The 21,802-nt window shown below is 37.0% G+C and overlaps 1 protein-coding gene across 2 annotated transcripts in view; it reads right to left on the minus strand.

Moving 5' to 3' along the window:
• Positions 1 to 3,131: 3,131 nt before the first annotated feature.
• NKAIN3 (sodium/potassium transporting ATPase interacting 3) overlaps positions 3,132 to 21,802 on the minus strand; it is a 385,999-nt gene continuing 367,328 nt past the window's right edge. The window contains exons 6-7 of one of the 2 annotated variants that reach the window (XM_074897705.1): positions 7,626 to 7,709; positions 3,132 to 3,997 (exon numbers count right to left, since the gene is read on the minus strand). In XM_074897705.1, coding sequence (XP_074753806.1) covers positions 3,984 to 3,997; positions 7,626 to 7,709 — 98 coding nt within the window. In that variant the 3' untranslated portion in view covers positions 3,132 to 3,983. The remainder of the gene's footprint in view (positions 3,998 to 7,625; positions 7,710 to 21,802) is intronic. The other variant, XM_074897706.1, reaches the window with a different exon arrangement.

The following is a 21,802-nucleotide window of genomic DNA, read 5'->3' on the forward strand; positions in this document are numbered from 1 at the left end:
GCTGTGAACAAAGAAAGCCTGCACTCAAAGCTGTTTGAAAGAGACAAGCCACCAGCTGTCTGGGCTAAAATCTGCCATTTTGGGGACAGGATTACAGGCTTTTGAGTAGTCCAATTATGTGTTTTCAGGTTTTAAACAAGAAAAGTTAGTCTTGTCGCATGCTAACCAGCAACCATACCCCTAGATTCAAACTCTAATATCCTTATTGATATATAGTAAATACTATCTTCTGCTATACTGAAAGAAAGCAGGTGTTAAATACAACCAAGCATAATTCCTATGGTTTTAATTGGTAGAGCTCTATTGAAAATTATTTATAGTAGTTAATATCATATCTTAGCACTAAAAAAAACTTCCAGCAAATCCAGGCTATGACCTGTTTCCTTTTATAGAGTTCCTTCAGATCATACAAAAAATTTGGCTTTCAAATTTTTGTGTAAAAAAATCTTTATGGATAGGAAAGAGCCAGAGACATCAGCCCAACCATTAATTCCTCCAGCAACACCAGAAATTGTGGTATATAATCACTCTATGTCACTGTACCAGGCAAAAATCCATTAATTTCTTGATACAGTTCCTGTTTTCAGGTCCTGAAGACATTAGCCTCTCTTTTATGAAACTGACGGTACCTGGCTCAGTCCTTAGTGAATATGTAGTGCTATATATCTGCAGTCACATCTTCAATTTTGCTGTCAATTAAAGTACCATTCCAAATCTGATTCTCTGTAAAATTTGAATTAAGAAGAAACTTGGGAAAGGAAAAAAAAGTCTGAAAGTTTGAAGGACAGATCTTCAGCTGTTCTAAGTTATAACAGTATGACTTATTAATGCTACCAGAACACTTTATACCAATTGATAATCTGCTCTGAGGTTTTAAGATTGTCAGCAAATTCTGCTTTGCAGTACAAACCTAGTCATTTCCTGAAATTGCATGTTACAGTTACGCTTAAGAAAACTATCCAAGTTTATTTAGAAAGTCAACACTTATTTCCTATGTAGCTGACTGATCTGGGACTCTCCTATCACCTTACTGAATGTATGTGTTGCAAAAATAAAGGAATTATTGCTTAAGGCTTCCTACAAAAATGTTAGCCAAAGTGTTCTACTGTATTGGAGGACACAGCAATTAGCATTCAGATCCATTCATTATTCTCAAGATTTTTTTCCCCAACATGGACAGATTGATTGGTACTATCTTTTGTGTCTCAATTTAGAAAAGAGTGACAGTTTCCCTCAGCATCACACTATGCATTTTGGCTTGTTCTAATGAAGACAAATTCCACTCAATCAGGATCATTCTGTTCATTAAGTGAGACAGATGGTAGACTCGCTGTACTGGTAATGATTCCGACATTTTAAGTGTAGTTGGAATATACTGGTGTGTTCCCCAGCTAAAAACTGATCGATATTTCAGATGAAAGAGAAGTCAGGTTCTGTCTTTGCAGAATTTTTGTGGTGTGTACACAGCTCTTCATGAGCAAGCCAAAAACCTGAAGGACCCACAGAAAGGCAGGGTTTAGACACATTCAGACAAATTTGTCAAACATGGTCCAGCAGATGTGTCTGTCTTGGTAGAAAATTAAACACACGATTCCAAAGCTCTGCCAGAACAGAGTGTGAATCTGCACAACCAACGGGGATGTAGTGCTGCTTTGCTTCCTACCGCCTGGTCCTGAGGGCAGTGCTGGGTTCCACTGGAGGCCTGTAGTCTGTCAGCTCATAATAATCAATGCAGAGCAATTAATGCTGAAATGAATCACTGTGCTAGATGCTCATGTCCTGGGCTCTCTCTCTACTTGAGAAAGTTGAAGCAAGGCAGCTTCTGGACACTGAACGGTGGTCAGATACCTCCACCTCTGAAGTTCTGGAGCTATCACAAACACAGAAGGCTGCATGCATTGGCTAGGTAGACATCATCACTGTTTAAGGCATCATGTAAAGAAACTAAATAATCTGTTGTGATAAGCAGAAGTAAATTATTACAGAAATAGATAAAAATGTGTTCACCTTATTAAAATATTACAGCTATAGAGCAAGTCACACGGTATCTTCTTTATAATGCCTCAAAAATTATATTATTCATATTAGTTTTGTGACAAACTACCCACTTTTTAGTGCTACGATGAGGTTTTCAAGTTAGGGCAAACGTGGTACTTTGTAGTATTCTAGAATATAAGGGAAAAGAGTGTATGAGGGAATGTGTAACTACAGGAGGGCAAATGGCATTTTCATACAAAGCATCCCTCTTTTTGGCACAGTCTGACTTCACATACAAAGACATACCATTTGAGATATATCCAGTCCTCAGAATACTAAGAAAGGGTTTTTTTCATTTGTCATTTCTGTTGACTTTGTCTTAAGACTTACTTCATACTCGGTTTCAGGGAAGGTTAACCTATGTTCAGCTTGTGTTTTTTCTAAAGACAGTGAGGGCTTTGATTTAACTAGCTGGGAAACAGGTGGATGCGCCACAAGAGCCTCATCACCTAAGAATGATAGACTCTACCTCCATTGTATTTATTAGCATCTCCATCAAGTTCATGTTGATAAATAACACAAACGGACTTTAGAAGGGAAAGAATCAAGACAAACCTTCTTTAGCTCTCATATGCTCAGACTTGAAAATACATGATTCAAGAGAAGACTGCAAATTTAGGATCTAGATGTACTTGGACTAAAGATTACCAGCTGAAGACTGTTTAGCATATTTATGAAGGAACCTAGTGGACCTTTGTTCAGCTTCTGGTAGAAATATAGGGATACATGTATCAGAATGAATGTCCTTCCTGAGGGTCCCATCAAAAAAAACCATAAAATGAGAAAGCGCAAAACCAGAAACAGCCTCAAACCCCTAATGAAGTTTCTGCTGAATTCTGAGTCACATAGTCTCTGTGGAGAGATGTAACTCTCTGGGGCATACAACTGTGCACAGCACTTTAAATAGTACTTAAGAAGAAAAACAAAGTGTTCTGTTAAAGACTACCAGTTCCCCAGAGAAAACAGCTTTGTGTATCACTTTATGCTAGTGGTGACAGAATAGAAAACAAAATACCACAGTTACATACATATTCTTTGTCTAGAAGTATTTACAAATAATTTTACAATTTTTTACACACATTTTCAGATTTGCTTGTTTATGTTTAAGAGCAAAATTAGTCCCCAGAAGCTTCTAAGGCTTCAACTGGTGCCTTGTACTGTACATTCATGCTTGGCTTCTTCCTGGGAGAAGGGAGGAAGAGTTTAAAAATGTGCAAATCACAGACATCTAAAGAGCCCTAAAGTGTAAGGGTTCCTAGAGACTGATATCCACAGAGCGGCTGTCCTACTTCTCTTCAAATCAGAGACAGCTAGTGGTGGTGGGCTCAGGGCAAAAGAGACTGGGAAAGAAGGAGCCATATACAAATTGCAATAATTAGATGAGTACATTAGTGCTGGAATGTCAGGGTAAGAAGAGTCATAGATCAATTCCTCCTGCACACAGAAGTTCAAACAATGCAAGGAGTGGACATTGTGAATTCTAAATACAGCACTGAAATGATCTCTTGTACACTGTTAGGGTTTGACTCCTGCTGCATATTTTGGAGTCAAAATTACTGTTTACTGACACAATCTTGACCAGGCACAGTATGATTCTATCAGTCAAAAAATACTGACTTTTGTGAAAGATGTTCCCTTCTAGTTTTCACAGGTTTTTTGTTTTCATGCCTTAACACTACATGTTGTAAAAATACTGAAATTAAAAAAGAAAAAATTTACAATTTACAAGTGTCCATATAAGTAAATTATTCAAAAATTCAAGATAATCTACAAGGATCTACGAAATAACAATGCTGATAATGACACTGAGCCTGTGGGAAGAACAATCCACATGCCGTGAGAAACGGATGGTGGGTTTCTTCCAGAACAATGAGTCACAAGGTTGGTCTTTTCTTCTAAAATCTGTTTCTTCAGCTACAGCAGCAGAAGTCTTGAGTCCATGTTCATCACTTACTTCGACCTAAAAAGCAGAATATATAAATTACTTACAGTGAAAACCTATTCTGTTTATCTTCTAATTTGCAAGATGTATATTCACATCAACTGACAGGTTAGTAACTAATGAACAAGTGGATAAAACACCTCTGGTCACTAATTTCCTCAGCTGTAAGACCCACATATAAGATCAAGAATGAAAGGCTGGGTACAAAGCAGTAGCTTTGTATCATGCATACCACAACGGTATAAAACATTTTGGGAAAAAACCCTGCAGGTGGTGAAAGATGTCTGAAGCTCATCAAATAATAGATTATTTTTAGCATAATGTATTTAAACAGTGTAAGACTTAGTTTCACCAGGTTATAAAATTCTGACATGATGTGATTACAAATGTGTATTTGAGCTGGACTCACTCTATTTATAGTCCTTACCACAACCACATGACGCCTTGTAAACCATGTTCACTTGTGTAATCTTGGAAAATCTACGATGGTCTTTTGTAGCAATTTTACAGTGGGTAGGGTCTCAGGAGAAAATACAAACAGTATAGGACCACACAGACGCATCACAGAGCAGTGACCTCGCCACTGGTAGAATTTCTCAGATACTGAATCAGTCCCAGAAGTTAGCAATGTCCCTAGAAATGTTACAGACATCCCTAATTGGAACCAGGGATTCAGTGTCTGTCCAGACAGGGTCACCCAAAGCTGTGGTACCACTGGATCAGATGTACTCATCCAAACAGGAATAAGGCACATGTGAACTTTAACTTCTGCAAACCATTAATAATAATGATATAAAACCCTAATGCAAGCCAAAATACAACTTTTTTTTTTTTCTTCTAATCCCTATGATCCTCTCTTTTCCATGTAGCAGTACATGAAGCAATTCTAGATATTACTGAGTGACCTGGCTGCTGATATTGTGCTTGAAACAGATGAAAATACAACAGTCTTCTTTATAGTCCATGTGCTTTGGTCCTAAAGAGAACAGGACAATTTTTTTTTTCACTTCCCTGTTGTCTCCTGCCTTAACACATCTTGGCTGAAACTGCATGGTTCAGGGCAAACATCCTGCTTCTCCTTGCCCAGTAGCCTAATGGAGTTATAGGCAGAACAAAGAGCAAACAGACAGGCTATGATTATTCATATTTGTATTAAAAGATGTTCTCCATGAGAACAAGTTTGAATTTAACCTCTTCTCAGGGGTGAAAAGGAAAACTAATCTTAGACTTGATGATCATTAATAATTATGGCAGCACCAAGTAGACTTTATACTGAATATGAGTACTTGATAAAAGCAGACTGCCTTCTACAGAGTTTGGATGAGGCCACAGAGCCTTGTCTTTTCAATGGGCTATGTTTAATTAATTTATGAATGAAATAAGGGAAATAAAAGTGGTGAGAAAAAAGTGAAATATAGACAAGCTTTCATCTGTAAAAAGCATCATGCTAATTTTTCCCATGAGTAAAGTGGTAAGGATGGAAAAAGATCTGTAACCTTTATTAAGGCTTTTTATGTATTTAACAAGCATTATTCATGTTCAATTCTAAGAGAACAGAAATGGAGTTTTTCACAGCCCGGATACCAGCAGTCACATTTCTTAGAGATACTGTGGATTCTCAGACTATATATAGCTGATACAGATAGGGATTAATGTATCCAAAAAAAAGTAAAGAAGGCTGATGTGCTGCAGAGAGATGAGCATCTGCAAATTTCTGGCACAATCCAGTGACCATTCAAATTTTTTCCAGCAATTTGGCTTTTAATTCAGACTTTGATCATTGATAGTATTTTTCCTCCTGGTTAGGTAAACAACCTCTCTGTATCTTTCAGAGCGTAAAACCAAAACATCAATAAAGAAGAAAACACAGTATAATTTGTCTTCCAGTTTTATACTTCTAGCAGCAATAAAGAGGCCAGAGAGGGTCCTCCCAGCTGTACAAGAACACCCATACATAGGAAATGGGAAGATGCCATCTATTCTCCAGTATTGCAAGCTCACCAACAACCCCCAAATCCTTTCAGCTACTTAACCAAAATCTTCTATCAAAGAACAAGTTCTCAGATTCTGTGACTTTTCTACTGCAAAACAAATGAAAGTATTTTGCAGGAACATATGTATAAGTCTTTTGTGAAAATATCTTTTTTTCCTCTCCTGTAATTAGATAGCTTGCTAAGAAAGTACTAAATATTTATTCACCTAATATTTTAAACATTAACTTGAATGCAGGTTTAGGGATTAAAATCTTTTATGGATAAGTGTAAATGTTGTAGCTGTGGCCTTCTTCCTCCTGGATACCAATTTCACTTTTTCAGTCTATCAGCTTATTCAGAATGGTCAAAAACCCATTTTGCTGTCATCTTTCCCACAGAAAATGCAACAAAATTGTCATTTAATGAAATATTACTGAAAATGCAGATTCCAGTGTAGAGGGTGTACTTAATGCCATATCAAACTGTTCATTGTTTCATTTTGTTGTCTTAATGTGCTATTCCTTCCTGTTCTAATATACATTGTCATACTGAGAAAGGGCTTTTCTACTTTTTGGGCCTTTGAAATCCTAAAATCCTACAACTCACTAAATTTGAGTAAATTTTGTTTGTGTTTATTTCTACAAATTGAAATTCAGCATTAATAAAACATATTTTAAAACATGCAAAAATTAATAAAGTCACAAGAAAAGTTCATGTGTCAACTGCCGACTCAAAACATTTGCTTATCAATTGTCCACTTTAATTGAAAACTCCCAGCACATACATACATGCATACACCTGGAAAAACCTTCAAACCCATTTTAATTCTGTTAACTAGTAAGTAAAATACAGTAAGTCATTAAATCAGTTTCAGTCAGTTAGCTGCACATGGGCTTCATGTTGCATTTAAGACTCATGAAAGACCCAGAGGTAAATTTAAAGACAGAAAGAATCCAGGCAACCATTTACAAGCATCTAAGAAGAATTTCCAAATGAACATCTTCTGTTTTACCAATAATACTTTGAAATATCATCTATTTGAAGTTATCTGAACTTCTGCCAAAATATATGTACTAGTAATGTCTTCCCATATCTGAATTTATTCTAAGAATAGATGAATATCCAAACTTACACATTAGGTAGCAAAGTAGGAAGAGCCTATGAAAACACGATTTTCATGGTGGGAGCAAGTAAGTGGTGACAAAGAGATAATGAACTTCCAGTGAAACTCTACAGATAGATTTTAAGCTGACTAGCAGTTTTCTAGCAAACATATTTCTTTCAGTAGTAAGACAAATGTAAAAGCTTCTGCATTTCCATAAATGGGTTAATCTCATTAAGGTTTATGCAGCACCAGCAGCCATAAACCAGCTCTTTTTTTGCTAAAAAGTCAGCAGGAAAGCAATTCCATCCTTCACTGAGAGCCTCTCCTTGCGTTAAGCCGAGGCACGACAGGGCAGACATGGTGATATCTACTAATCCTTGCTTTAGCGGTTATTTCATCAATGACAGAGTGTCCTTACTCGCATGTTTTATGTGAATTAATTTTTAATTAAGTTCTAATTAAAATATAATTAAATTATTAGTAACCTGATGCCAAAATTATTTCAGGAGAAGGTTAGCTTTCAGTCCAGTTAGAAGGATTAATGTGGTCCGTAGGACCAGAACCTTACCTACAGGCTTTACAGGCTTTAACTCAACATGTTCCTGGGGGGGCTGTCGGTAGGAGTATGTGTCAAGTCCACCTATGAAATCAACTGAAAATACAACAGTTCCAGAAATGAACAAATGGAAATGAAAATATGTCAACTGAAAAAGAAATATGGACAAATTATGTTCAAAAAAATAGTAAGCGCATGCACAGGTTTGCATACAAGAAATAAACCAAGTAGGTAAAGATGCTGTGGAAACTGCTTACAGGAGGCTCTGTGCTCTGTCTTCCTTGGGGTCCATTTACCCCTGTGCCTGGCAAGGCAGGCTAGCGGCTGGTTGACCAGATCTGCCCGCTCCTGCCCAAGTGCCTGCAAAAGGAGCATTTATGGATCTGCAGAGTACATCAACAGAAACCACTGTGGGGTAATGTAGCTGCTTCTCTTCAGGGCAATCTCAGCACATATTTCGTAATTCACTTTCAACTCTTTATGAAGTATTCATAAATTTAGGCAGTGGAAACAGTTTAGCTTGTGAACCTAATTTCACCTAAACTTTAATGAGTCAGTGGACTCGCAGGAATGTAATGCAGCACCAAAACCCAAAGGTGTGTCGCCTGAGTTAAGAATAAACAGGTGAGAACTGAATGGGAAAAAGTAGCAGCATCTTCTCTGGATGAACTTGTGGGGACAGGAAACCTTTTCAGAATCCTTCCACATTCAAGATTTCTGTGTCAAAAATAATGTGGGGATTTCTGTTCTTGAGAAATTTTTAGTTTCTTATATGGTGATTTTAAAATAACAGATTTTAGGCTGGGTCTTGTATCTTGTTCTTTTTGGTAAGATTTTAAGCAGGTTCAAGAAGCCACATGTCCAATCTATCATAGAATTCTTAAAAGCAGGTTCATGGAGAGGTTGTTTTTCTGTTGATTTAGAAGGACTTTTTGCAGACCTGTGTGGAGCTGATGAATTCATGGCACGTTAGGATTCTTTGGCCACATGTAAAGCAACTGCCTTCATATGGGCATATATGCAAACGTCCTAAGCAGAATTTAGATCCTCATTGTGTTAATTGCTGTATGAGCACCTAATAAGAAACAGCCCCTTCCCAGGCAATGTATGCACTGGGTAAATAAAGAAAGAGTGTGCATCCGGATGAGGGGATGGGGAGATAAGGCTTAGAGATTGAAGGGATGGTGAAATACCCACTGAAATCTGTGGAAATGCTCCTGTTGATTTTAGTTGCCCCTCCTCTTGAGTCCAGGAAAGGGGTAGCTTGGCTGAAAACTGAACTTCATGTACTTCAATCGTATCACCTTAGCTGCAAGACTTTTAGCTGTAAAACCATCTGAGCAGGACATAAAGCTAAAGAGTCAGCCCAGCCTGAGTGCCAGCCTTAGCCTATCTGCACCTTCTCTTTATATTGTATTTCTTTCATGTTGCAGCTCTCCTTCAGAATGCTGTCACTAAATAAAATCTCAAAATTGACTTAAGCACCTATGAGACCGAACCCTTACAAAGAGACATATTTGCACATATACTTTTGTAAAAGTTGATTTTTAACATATCTAGATGTCTAATTTAAGTCATAGCTACTTATTCATTTTTAAAAATAAATTGTGTCCATAGTGATATTTTATTTTGCATGCTTATATACTTCAGTTTTCCCTGCTCTCTGAAGGGCTTGTTTTGTTTTTGTTTTGTTTTGTTTTGTTTTACTGAAAGATGTGATAGAAGGAGTTAGAAAGCATGTTTCTGAGATAATTTACCCCTTGAGAATGACACATCATTCCTCTCAGCAATCACAAGCATCATCTCCCACTGTAAGCAGGGAGAGAATACAAAGTAACTAGACCTTCTATCAACAAATATTTTGGAGAAAGAAATGAAGTCAATATGTAGTAATGATTGACAACATAGACATGTCTTTGTCTGACAAAGAAAATATATTTAATAGCACCATCCAACAAGTTTTGAGATGAGCTGCTCAAACCTGTTTAGCTGAGGCTTTCTCTTTTGCAGTCCAAGATGTGTTATATAGTATTAAAGTTGAATTCACCTTAAAAGTCATGTGAAGATAATACTCAAAGCAAGAAGCTGCTCTATCACGCAAGACAATGGAATGTGCCATTTTTCATTATGTGCTCTATTTTATAGCTGATAGATCTTCAATATGAAGATTCATCATCAGTTATTTGAATTATGAGTTACTTTTAGTTTTAAAAATGCAGTCTGATTTTACCTGATATTTTAACCACTTAGATCTTGTAGACATCCAGGACTAAGACCACAAATGGCCATTAAATATAGAAATTTGAATTTTTATTTTCATTTGCTACAAAGACATTAGATGTATGTTTCAGTTCAAACAGACATCTTAGACATCCAACTTTGATCAAATACTTTAAAGCTTTACATTGACTGAACTTTTCAGATGCATACATTCTTCTGTTTAATTGGCTAAAAGTAAACAGAAAATTGTATAGGTTTCCCAAGGGGAAAACATTAGTTTAAGAATGATATCAAACAATTGCTTTTGTTTATATCTGACTGGTTAATGGATTATGGGTAATTTCTGCCACAGATTCATAGGACTACAGTAATTAACTTCAGAAAGTTGCATATGCCTGGAAGAAAGTTAAACCAAAAAAAATTTCTATGTAGTTCTATAGTTCTATGCATTAAATAAAATAAAAAAAGTACAAAAACCAACCCACAACTTGTTAGCAATAGGGATATTCAGTCACTAAACAAGGAACACCCCATGGAGTCAAGTCATTAACTACAGTCATGCAGAGAGAAACTTAAAATCCTAGGGAGAGGATTTTTTAGCACCCCACAGATAATAGCAGGTTACAGCAGAAGCTAGTTATTTTATCTGCAGCTGGCTGCAAAATATGATCCATATTCCCAGGGAATTGCTCTCTCCTTGTGTCACCTCAGTTTTGTGGTCATGCTGGACGCTTAATGGCCAGTATGAAATGTTCCTTTAGAGTTCACTACCTGCTGGGCTTGGAAGTGCAAATCTGTGCTGGCTGTCCACCACAGGTAGTCCATTAAAATGATGTTCATTCACTCACAGGCCATATCAGAGGAACAGTTGTCATAATCTGCCTGAGTGAGAAAAGTGCAATACGCTGCTGGCTGAAGAAAGTGTATCCACTGTCATTAGTAATTTTGAGGGTTATTCTTCTCTAGACAGATGACATTTAGGTTTGCCTTACTACTATTAATCCAGCGCATTCACCCATATGCCAGTTAAAATTTGCTTTCCTTTGAAGTTAGTGCGGAAGAATCAGAGCTGTGGAAAAAATCCTTTCTCCTTTCCCACCCTCTCATCTGGAATTCAGCTTCTCTGGCAATATTCTACTGACCTGCTGGCAGGCTCTCTGCAAGCAGCTGCCAGAGCTTGTCTGCCTATTGGTATATTACTAATTTCTCCTTTCAAAGTTGGCAAATTCTAAGCATGTCTGGAAGTGCAGAGTATGAACAGAGCAACAATATGCAGATAGCACAGTTCTAAGTAAATCCTGCAGCCTCTTGGTCTGGAATACGTTAGATCCTATTGATGCTTGCCTCTCCTTTCTATAAATGAGGGCTTTTGATAAATGATGGCTTGAATGGCTGGTACATTCAGCTGTCCCCTTTCCAAGAGAGGGGCAGGCTATCAGCTGCCTGAATGTGTGTTTTTATATACAGAAGACTTTCTTAATCTAGGGGGTTCCAAATGCTATTGTGCATTGCATTATTTTCCTTGTGCTGCAATTTTTTGAATGGCAATGTATTAATGCAATTGCATTCATTAAGAAAAGATATGTAACTGGGGAGGGTGCAACCAGGTCCCGTAAGTGACAGGTAGTAAAAAAAGGAGTCAAAGTCAACAACAAAGAGAAAACAAAAATGGAGGATTGATGATAGGTCAGTGCTAGATGCATAAGTCCAAACTTTTGACTTCCCAGTGTTTGCACTCGTAGCTTATATAAACTTTCCAGATAAGCATAATTTTTTTTCTAGGGTCTACTTTTTCAGTTGCCTTCCATTCTCAAGAGACATACTGTTCTTACACCCTTCACTGAACCAGGCAGACTGACCCAGCTATCTGGAGTCAATACCGTCCATTTTCATTCTAAGTCTGAGCACCGAAGCCTCAAGTCATGAAGCAGAAGAATGACACATTCCTTTGCAGTATCCCAGGAATAGCTTCTCATTTCTGTAGAGGACTAAAAAAGGGAAAATGTGTACAAGACAATTAAGAAAGGGAGAATAAGAGACATCAGTAATCATATGTGGCACTGTGATTGCTACTCTGTCTCTATAAAGTACTATCAGACAGTAATCAGGTCAAAATAGGATAAAGTGGTAAAAAATTACTAATAGACAACCTTTTACATAAACTTTTTTTACTAAAAGCTAGAAGGGGAATATTTAAGGGTTCTACAGTAATTATTAAGGTTTTGCACTAGATTTTCTTCTTAGTCTTCACCTAGTGAGACATACCATCATTTTAAAAGTTGCCCTATGCTATAACATGTAAGTACCATGCTTCTCTGCAGGACTGCGCTGAAAGAAGCATCCTCTCAGAAGCTGCCTTAGAAAGGGCACTGGTACGGAATTTTTAACAATGATCTTTGTTACTGAACTCTCTCCTGATTTTATTGGTGTTGTGACATCCAAGATGTCAGTATTGGATATCTAGACATTTTTTATTCTCCAAGGATACAACTGCTCAGTATGAAGAAGATAAAAGATATTAGGAGGTAAAAATGGCTCAAACCTTCTTAACCCAGACCCCCAGTCATTCAAAATCTGAAAGTACCTTTCCAAAATGTTCTGTGTCATGCCTTTGAAAGCTATTTACAGCCATACCATCCCATTACTGAAGTTAAATGACAGGCTGCTTGATTATGTTTTTTTTTCTTAAAGTAAGTATTTCCCAACCACTTTCAAGTCATTAACGACTCCTGGCCCTTACATGGTAAAAGTCCCTAGAAGAGTACGGTCATCACACATAAAGTCTATAGGAAAAATACTTATCCCAAGTTTAGTATCACTAATTCAGTATCAGAAAAGAATATACTTTAAACTGCAAATATGTAGTAATTCTTTCCTTTACACTTCAGCAAACATCCATTTTTCATGACATTGTGTTATCTGCAAACCCATATGCAAACTTTAAGTTGATGAGAAACGGTTTTCCATTTTGGTTTAAAATGTTACATTGTACTCTCTCTTAAATACTTACCAGGGCCTTATCTATTTGGCAAAGCAAATCATCCCGGGCATCAAATATCCCATACTTCTCAGCATAGGTGGCTATGACTTACACTATTCATCAGCAATGCCATCCAAACAAAGTATTTCTGATGATGTTTTCTTCCTATATAGTTCACTATATAGTTCCTCATTTTAATGAAAATGCTAACCTTTTTATAAGAATACTAAGATTTTTTTCTTAATTTTTTTATTTTGATGACAAATACTTTTCTAATGACTAAGAACTAAATGGCTTGTTATTTATTTATAGAAAAAACACGTGGAAGTTTTATGTAAGAACACTTCAAATAAAGAAAGCTTTTTTTCTGAGGCTTGTATTTAAAGCTGCTATTGCTAGTTCTAGAATAAGACTTCAAATACAGTGAAGGATAGCCTTCTCTCTGCATATACCAAAGTGAATTGCAAACAATACAAATTACAACTTCCTACATAATTTTTATACAGTAAGAAAATTAGAAATGTGAAAAATCTTAGCTCACTTGTTTTCACTAATTACTGATTTTCCCCTGTCTGGCACCCTTTCTGATCTAATCCCTTTTGGTGCAGAATGCTCTGGGTTTCCCTCATTTTCTTTCCATTAAAGTTACTATACTGCCTGTGAACAAATTAAGCTAGCAAAGGAAAAATAAGCCATGCATAAATGACATTAAATGCCCAGAAACTACATCTATCAATTACATTCACACAATACCAAGAGAGAAACAATGCCATTGAGTTTTCACACACATACACAGACAGTCCACTAAAACGGCAGCTCAAGATGTCAAGAGTAAAGACTGTTATACAGAAGGCTGCTACAGCTTCAGTCACACCTCCAAACACATGATCTTCATGATAAATGTGTCCAAGTTGGCTTCAGAAGACAAAGAACTCTGAATTTGCTTTTTGAAGTTATGCTTTGATCTTTTTTAGTATTCTGATTAAGGGATATATGTTATATATTAGTGTGACTTTATATTTCTGCTGAGTTTGGTGCTATAAACTACAGAATTCTTTTAAAAATGTTTGGTGCAGATGCTAAAACCAAGTGGGATTGATCTATTCCACTTACAGTTCATTGCTAAGTCATGAGTTAGGTGTTTTGTTCCTTCAAGTTGTTTCTTTTTACCTATCAGTTGAGTCCCACGGTGCTCTATTTCTGCCCTGTTGTGCTTTGTATTCATACCAATTTCTTTTTCCTTCAGTTATTTGTCAGTATGATCCAATGATTTATTTTTGAGACAACACGTAAGTATTTATATCTGCCTGGTTATTATATATCTAAGAATATCACAACTGCTTTTACTAACCTTAACTCCAAGTCACAGATGCTTTAGTATGTGAAATTAATGTTCCCTTTATATAATGCAGACCGTGTTCAACTGTACTGAATAATTAAAGATGAACTCTCTAGAGCAAAGTATTTACAAGATCAAATACATGACATAAAGCCATGCCTTTAAGAACATTTGTGACATTTGGAGGAAAGGATTTTTATGCATAGAAGGAAGTTCACATCATCCATTCACAACAGAATATTTATTTTAAAAAGTAAGTTACAGGACTGGAGGGATTCTTTTTATCATTGAGTGATTCTGGATTTTTGTTCCCACCTTCCAAGGGATGGAAGACTGTTCCTGAATTTTGCTGCTATCATCCTCTGTGACATATTGGCTTCATGTGTTTGCGTCCTTGCTTGTCTTATGAAGAGTGAACAGGAGTGAGCCAAGGATATTCAGGAGAGCATGTCTATGGTCATGGCACAGCACAGGACACAAGCCAGAACCAAGGAGCTGCCAACTTGCTCTTCAGGCAGAGGCTCCAATGCGGAGCAGCAAACCAGGTGTACCTTAGAGACAATGGAGAGAGGGCACTGCTAAGGACTTGGGAGGCCAAGCAGAGTCTGCTGAAATTCAAGAAGCCAGAGACTTGTCTGAGATTCATATGGGAAGTATGATTGCCCAACTGTATGGACACAGAGAGCAAGGGAGGAAATGTTATAAGCCTCTCATTTCTATTCTGTATGATCCAGCAACTGAGTTTTCCATTTAAAAAGTGTGCTAGTTTATAATCCAATTCATTCTGCCTTTTTTTTGAGTTTTTTTGTTGTGGTTTTCTTTGGGTGTTTTGTATAAAGGGGAGTGTGCATATCCACTTCAAAGATCTGGCTGACTAAAGCTCTGTCACATTCAGCCCACGTTGCAATTTTTTTTGTCTTTCCTTTATAGACCTATTTTCAAATCTTTGCTTTAAAATCTGCTTGACATCTCTGCCCATTAACATCTTTTGATGTCAGTCAGGAGAGTCGTCTTCTTCCCTGACCGTTCCTTTCTTTATTAGTAGCTGACTTTGCTGGGGTCCAGGTACAGAACTACCATCTTTACCTTGACCGACTTGATATCTTGAACTTGATATACATATAAAAAGTAGCCGGAGAGGTCAGATATCAGCTTTTCCAGAAGAATACTGATCTGGTGATATTTTCCGCTTTGTGATATCAAGCACATTAACACTGTGTAACATTTCAGATGAGGCAATTTCCATTTCCTTATCCTCCTTCTCATTTATCATCCTGCCCATAGCAAAGCCCCCACGACCATCAGTGACATCCTGTGTAGAAATCGTGCTTCCCCTCATGACATTTGCTCCTTTGTGTGGGGCATCGTATGCATTCCCTCCTCTGCAACTAAACTGTGCTCACAGCTACACCTTGCTTGGCAGTGGTCTGCTTCAGTCCTTGAGGAGGCAGACCCCAAAACTTCCTACCACACATCTTCCCAGGTTTCAGCCTCTTTAAACTCCCAACTACCTTTTTTTTTTTTTTTTTTTTTTCTCTGCTAAGAAGACAGTGCTGCCTCCAGCGTTGCTGGAGCCTTCCTCTCCTCGTCCCAGCGGAAAATCCCACATTCTGCCTCCCAGCAGGTAAGCCTGTGGTCGTACTGTGCCTTCTCTGAATTCAGGTCTACAGATCCGAAACAGAAGTGGATAAACTCCTTCTGTGATCTCCAGATTCTCAATCTTTTCCTTTCAATCTTTTATCTCTGTGTATGAGCACAAACCAGCAAGCTCTAATCTGTTTGTTCTTGCCTGTATTTTTTCAAGATGGGGAAGCCAGCAAAATAACCCTTCTGTTGATCAGTGTCATGTCAGACTTCTCTAGCCCCAGTGAATGCACTATCAAGTCCTTCTATGGTACCCTCAGTCTGCCCCAGGATATCTGATCATCCACCATTTCAGAGCCATTATGGATATATCTGCTAAGTCTACTACTTAATCACATCCAAGTGCAACAATAAGTACTTGTTTGTCTCTGTGAGTTTTTCTCTGCAAATGGGGAAACTTATTCCACCTTATATTGTTACTGCTTTTGTCCTGCTCTATCTTTACCCCCAAGTCATCTTGCCAATCTCTTAATATTTCTTTTGGCATTCCCATCTCTGTCACCAACTCAAATTAGCTCCTCAAACCCCTGAAATATATTGTGACTACATTCTCAGCTTTGAACAAAGAGCTAAGAATGTACAGCATTATAAAATTGGAGTTTATAACAGGCAGTGGTCTTCTCATATATGACGGAGTTAAAAAAGAAATATCATGTGTGCCAGCAAACGTGATAGCTAGGAAAATGGTTTTCTCATTGTTAGGAAGTTGGTATCATTTCATATTAGGAAAAAGATGAATGTGCAAAAGAGGAATAGAGTCTGTAAAAGGATTAATACTCAATTTGAAGCTACCAGTGAATCAATCTGCTAATGATAAAGATAATGCAATACTGACCTTGTCCATAAAAAAATTCTCTCCCTAAAGAAAGATGAAGATATACTTTTATGAAAACCTTGCAACGCTCAAATTTCAGTCCTCCAAAATAACACATTGTCGTGATTAAGAAGGAAAAGAAAACAAGTGGAAATCAATGCCAAGGAATAAGATTCATCATATAAATGGTGAGAGTCACATAGCATTATTTGGTTTTGCTACACCTAACCTGTAATATTGCAAAAAACACAGATGCACTAAGACTAAATTTCTGCTAACAAAAACAACTGTATATTTACTGATTCAAGGCAAAAGAATGTCAAATGAAGTTTAAAGTGACTCCAGCTATGACCTAGATCACAGAGCACTGCTAAGAGAAAGACTTGTTATGAAATAGAGCTAATAAAGCACATAAGCAACACAGACTAAATACAATATATATAATGTAGCCTTTTTGAAAATTAGGTTTTCTAGGAACAGATATATTTTATTTGACCAGCTGGCCCAGCTGGGAAACCGTATCACCTGATTTAGTAACATAACACTTCTTGCTATAAATTTTGCATCTTCCACATCCTGAAATCATTAGGTCTATTGAAACAGTACAACTAGGAAATCTGAAAAGTACAACATATAGACAACAGGTTTATAAATAGGAGTGTGCTGGGTTTAGCTAGGGTAGAGTTAATTTTCTTCACAGTAGCCTCTATGGGGCTGTTTTGGATTTGTGATGAAAACAGTGTTGATAACACAGGTATGTTTTAGTCACTGCTGATCAGTGCTTCCAGAGAGTCAAGGCCTTTTCTGCTTCTCACACCACCCCACCAGTGAAGAGGCTGAGGGTGCACAAGAAGTTGAGAGGGGGCACAGCTGGGACAGCTGACCCCAGCTGACCAAAGGGATACCCCACACCATAATGACATCATACTCAGCATGTAAAGCTGGGGGAAGAAGAAGGAAGGAAGGGATGTTTGGAGTGATGGTGTTTGTCTTCCCAAATAACTGTTATGTGTGATGGAGCCCTGCTTTCCTGGAGATGGCTGAACACCTGCCTGTCAATGAGAATTGGTGAATGAATTCCTTGTTTTGATTTGCTTGTGTGTGCAGCCTTTTTTTACCTATTAAACTGTCATTATCACAACCCATGAATTTTCTCACTTTTACTCTTCTGATTCTCTTCCCCATCCCACAAGTGGGGGAGTGAATGAGTGGCTGTGTGGGGCTTAGCTGCCAGCTAGGGTTAAAGCATGACAGGGAAGAATTTAAAGAGGTTTTTTATGAAGGGTTGGAGGTGTGATCATATCAGAGAAGTAAAGAACAGCTAAACATTCAACAGGATAAAGAAAAGAGTTTATCAAAACCCCCTGAAATTAGTCTTAATATTTTAGTATCTTCTCCTTTATCATGTTCTTTGACACGTTCTTCTAAGAAATCCTTTATTTGCAAGGGTCTTTCTCCTGTTTTGATTTTATCAATAATCAGCACTTTAATCCCTTCCTTTCCCAAATAAAATTGACAACTGTTCTTGGTGGTACATGCTGTTTGCCTTTAGGTTTATGATATTTAGAGCTGAGATTTTCAAAGGTGAGCAAAACTGTGGATAGATAACTCTTACTTGAGTTTTTTGATTTTGCCACATTTTAAGAAAGTATACATTACCAAACAAACTGATCTTCCCAAATCACCTGACTACAGCCTGAAATGTATAGATTGGTTCAATGTACTTCACTGACTTGTGCTGGTTAGTCATCTTTCTGAATGTATACAGTAGCTGCTTTGCAAAGTAGTTGTTTGAATAGCCAACATGTGTCAAGCATGTTGAGATGTGTATAACGGGAAGTTATGGGAATATTTGCTTCATTGTAACTGTTCAGCTTATGGAATCAACAGATTCCTTATCAGCATATAACCACAATAATGTACAGCCCAATGTAGAGCCTGATTAATCATGTACCCGCCTTGGCTCAGTACACCGCCTCCTCACACTGGCGCACCACTCGCTCCACTGTTATGCTTCTCACACCAAAGGCAGCAGTTATTATAAGACAGAGTTCTTAGGTGTGATGTGCTAACTGGAAAATTATCACTCAAGCAACAATAACAATGAAATGCATAATACTTAAGCTGAGGCCCAGAAATTAGGATAACCCATCTGCATAGAAGTTAAGACTCAGGGGAGATGGCATTTACACAGAAGAGTGAGAGTCTGAAAAGTTTCTTTTCAAGATCCACAAATTAAAACAGACATAAAGCTGTTGCCATTTAGAAATAAAGTGAGAAGATTAGCACTGGAAGTGGAAAATGGATTTGTAAAGAGGTTTCATTTTAACCGAGAAGCTGGGTGAAAGGTAGGGACAGGAACGGGCACCACTTAGGCCTGTATGTGATGTCAAGTGGAAAGCTCAGGAGAGGGATGCTGCATGCTGGAGTAAGATTGATTTAACAATAGATGCAATTTTAGTGAAAAGGCTAAGGTGCTGGCAACTGAGGGTTGGGATAGCATCCATCTAAAAGCAGATTTAATATAAACAGAAAGGCCAAGGAGGTAGGAGGTGGAGACCAAAACAAAATCAATATTAAATTAGCTAAGTAGAGGCTTGAATCAAATCAGCTAGTTAAAAAAAGGGCATACTGAGTATTTGGGAGTAAGGAAGCAATGCATGGACCTAAGAAATGTCAAGGAACTCTCAATAAACAATATATCCCATCTAATCAGAATAATAATTCCATTTTAATAAGAATATTATTTATTACAGTAGTAAACCAAAAAAATCTTAAAGGAAGGTATGACACCCAATTTAAAGAAAACTATATGTTTATAATTATATTCCTGTTTAAAGTTAATTGTCTTTTATGTATACACATGTGTCTGTGTGTATATATGTATGGGATATGGCATATAATATTAATAGAATCATAGAATATTTTGGGTTGGAAGGACCTTTAAGGGGTCATCTAGTCCAACCTCCCTGCAGTGAGCAGGCACATTTTCAACTAGATCAGGTTGCTCAAAGCCCCATCCAATCTGACCTTGAATGTTTCCAGGGACGGGGCATCTACCACCTCTCTGGGCAACTTGTTCCAGAATTTTATCATGCTCATTGTAAAAAAAATTCTTACTTATATCTAGTCTGAGTATTCAGAATCAATGGTAGAAATGCTTAACATGAATTATATCTGCAAAACAGAAATTTACGATGTAGCTGTGAACTAGCCTTTATAAACTCTCCTTTCTAGTTATGTCTGGAAATCAATTCAAGGCTAAGTGAAGTATACACCTACATCTGAAACAAAACATGTATCTGTACAAATACATATCCATCCATATGCATATACATATCCCTCTACACACATATATATCTATGTATGTATTTATTCAAACAGGTAAAAATTGTCCAATATATGACATAATACTGTTCTGACACATTTCTCTTTTCAGAGAATTGTGTTAGTACTTTCTGCAAATAATACATAAAAAATATTTTCCTTTCCAGACATATCTTTCTAGATGCTTCAACTGTACTCCTGAAGTCCCGTTTAAACCATTATGTATATGTGTACATATTTCTACAGGCAGAATCCAAAACCATGTATGGAAGCAAGTGAATGCAGCTCTGTACCTTTTGGTATCTAGAAGTTCACATAATTAAATGGTATAAAAGAGATCTTAAAAAAAATATTAAATTTTACACTCCTAAACTCTTCCTCAACTTTGTACAAAAAAGAATGAACAGATAATTCTGACTTGATCAAAATGACCAAGTATCATTTTGACGTATGAAGTAGAGAAGAACATGTATCATCTACTGAGCTATCTGTAGTGCCAGGCAGCTGGCTCTGGGTACTTGGGTTTTTCTCAACCACACAGGAACATTTCAAAGCTGTACCGTGTGTTCACCCCTACTGCTCTCACCTAACATTCTGGAGAATATCTGATAATAATTCTTTGTGCTGAAATGATTTAGGTGATTCTTTCCTACTGAATTTCAGAAAAAAATTTCTGGTTTGTGTTTATGGGAGGAATTGTAGGAAGGCACTGGAGAAACTCTTACAAAAAATAAATGAGCTGCTGGCTTGCATGAAAATGGCATCTTGACTATTATATTCATACCTATTGCCAGGCAAGTTAGTGCAAGTTTAAAGTCATAATTAAACTCAGTGAAGGAAGAGGAAATTAGAGGCAGTCCTACAGTAATAAATCAATTCTCTACTGAAGATAGATGAAAATACTCTAAATGGTTTAGAAACTCAAAGGGCATTTCTTCAAGTTATTTTACTCACACTTTATAGTAAGTTATGTTCTACCAATGAAAAAATGGAATTAGTTTACACACGTCACTTAGATGATGCCATTTTCTCACACTTTGTCTGCATCCTATTTGAATAAACCTTACATGTTGCATTCCACATGAAATGTATGGTACTTTCAGGCAGAAATATTCCACAGCCAAGACTTCCCTTTTCATATACTTTGCAGTATCTATTATTTAAAGACAATCTCTGAACTAGGACAAGGTGTTTGAGTCCATGGAGATTACAACTGGAAATTAAGACTATTTTGTATATTTTGCTAGGGGAATGTAAAAGCAGAGGCTGGCATAAGTTGTTTTCCTGTGATGTATTATTCATCTATGGTTTTTAAGCAGAATAAAAAAGAAGGGGGAATCATGTCTCCACTGTAATTTTTGTGCCACTGACTTACCTAAGATCAAGATTTTTTCTGGTATTTAGTATTTATATTCTTTAACTGCTTTTATTTTACATCACCTTAGAGGTTTTACCCTGAGTTGTGTGCATTATATCTATGCACACATTTCCATAGGAACTAGAACAAATGCTTACTCAGGAAATACATGATAACTTAATATATATTTAAAAAAAAAAAAAAAGACAAAAAATTGAAATAGTATGTAGTGGTAATTTAAATAGTATAATGTCCCTGCTGTATTTCTTCCTTCATTAAATACTTCAGAATTCATTGTGTTAGTTTAGTTTAGGAGTGAGCATGAATTTTCAGTTAATTCACACATTAACGCTAATGATAAATAGGAGGACACCAATGGGACTGTAAGACCATACAACATTGTTAGAATAACAGGTTTATCCTTTATATTGCCAGTATGGGAGAAAGTGGAGTCAGGTATAACTAGGATAGTAAATAGGTGAGTCTGCAGACCACATCTGAGGACAGC

The sequence above is a fragment of the Athene noctua genome, chromosome 2, assembly GCF_965140245.1.
Source record: "Athene noctua chromosome 2, bAthNoc1.hap1.1, whole genome shotgun sequence".
Classification (NCBI taxonomy): Eukaryota; Metazoa; Chordata; class Aves; order Strigiformes; family Strigidae; genus Athene; species Athene noctua.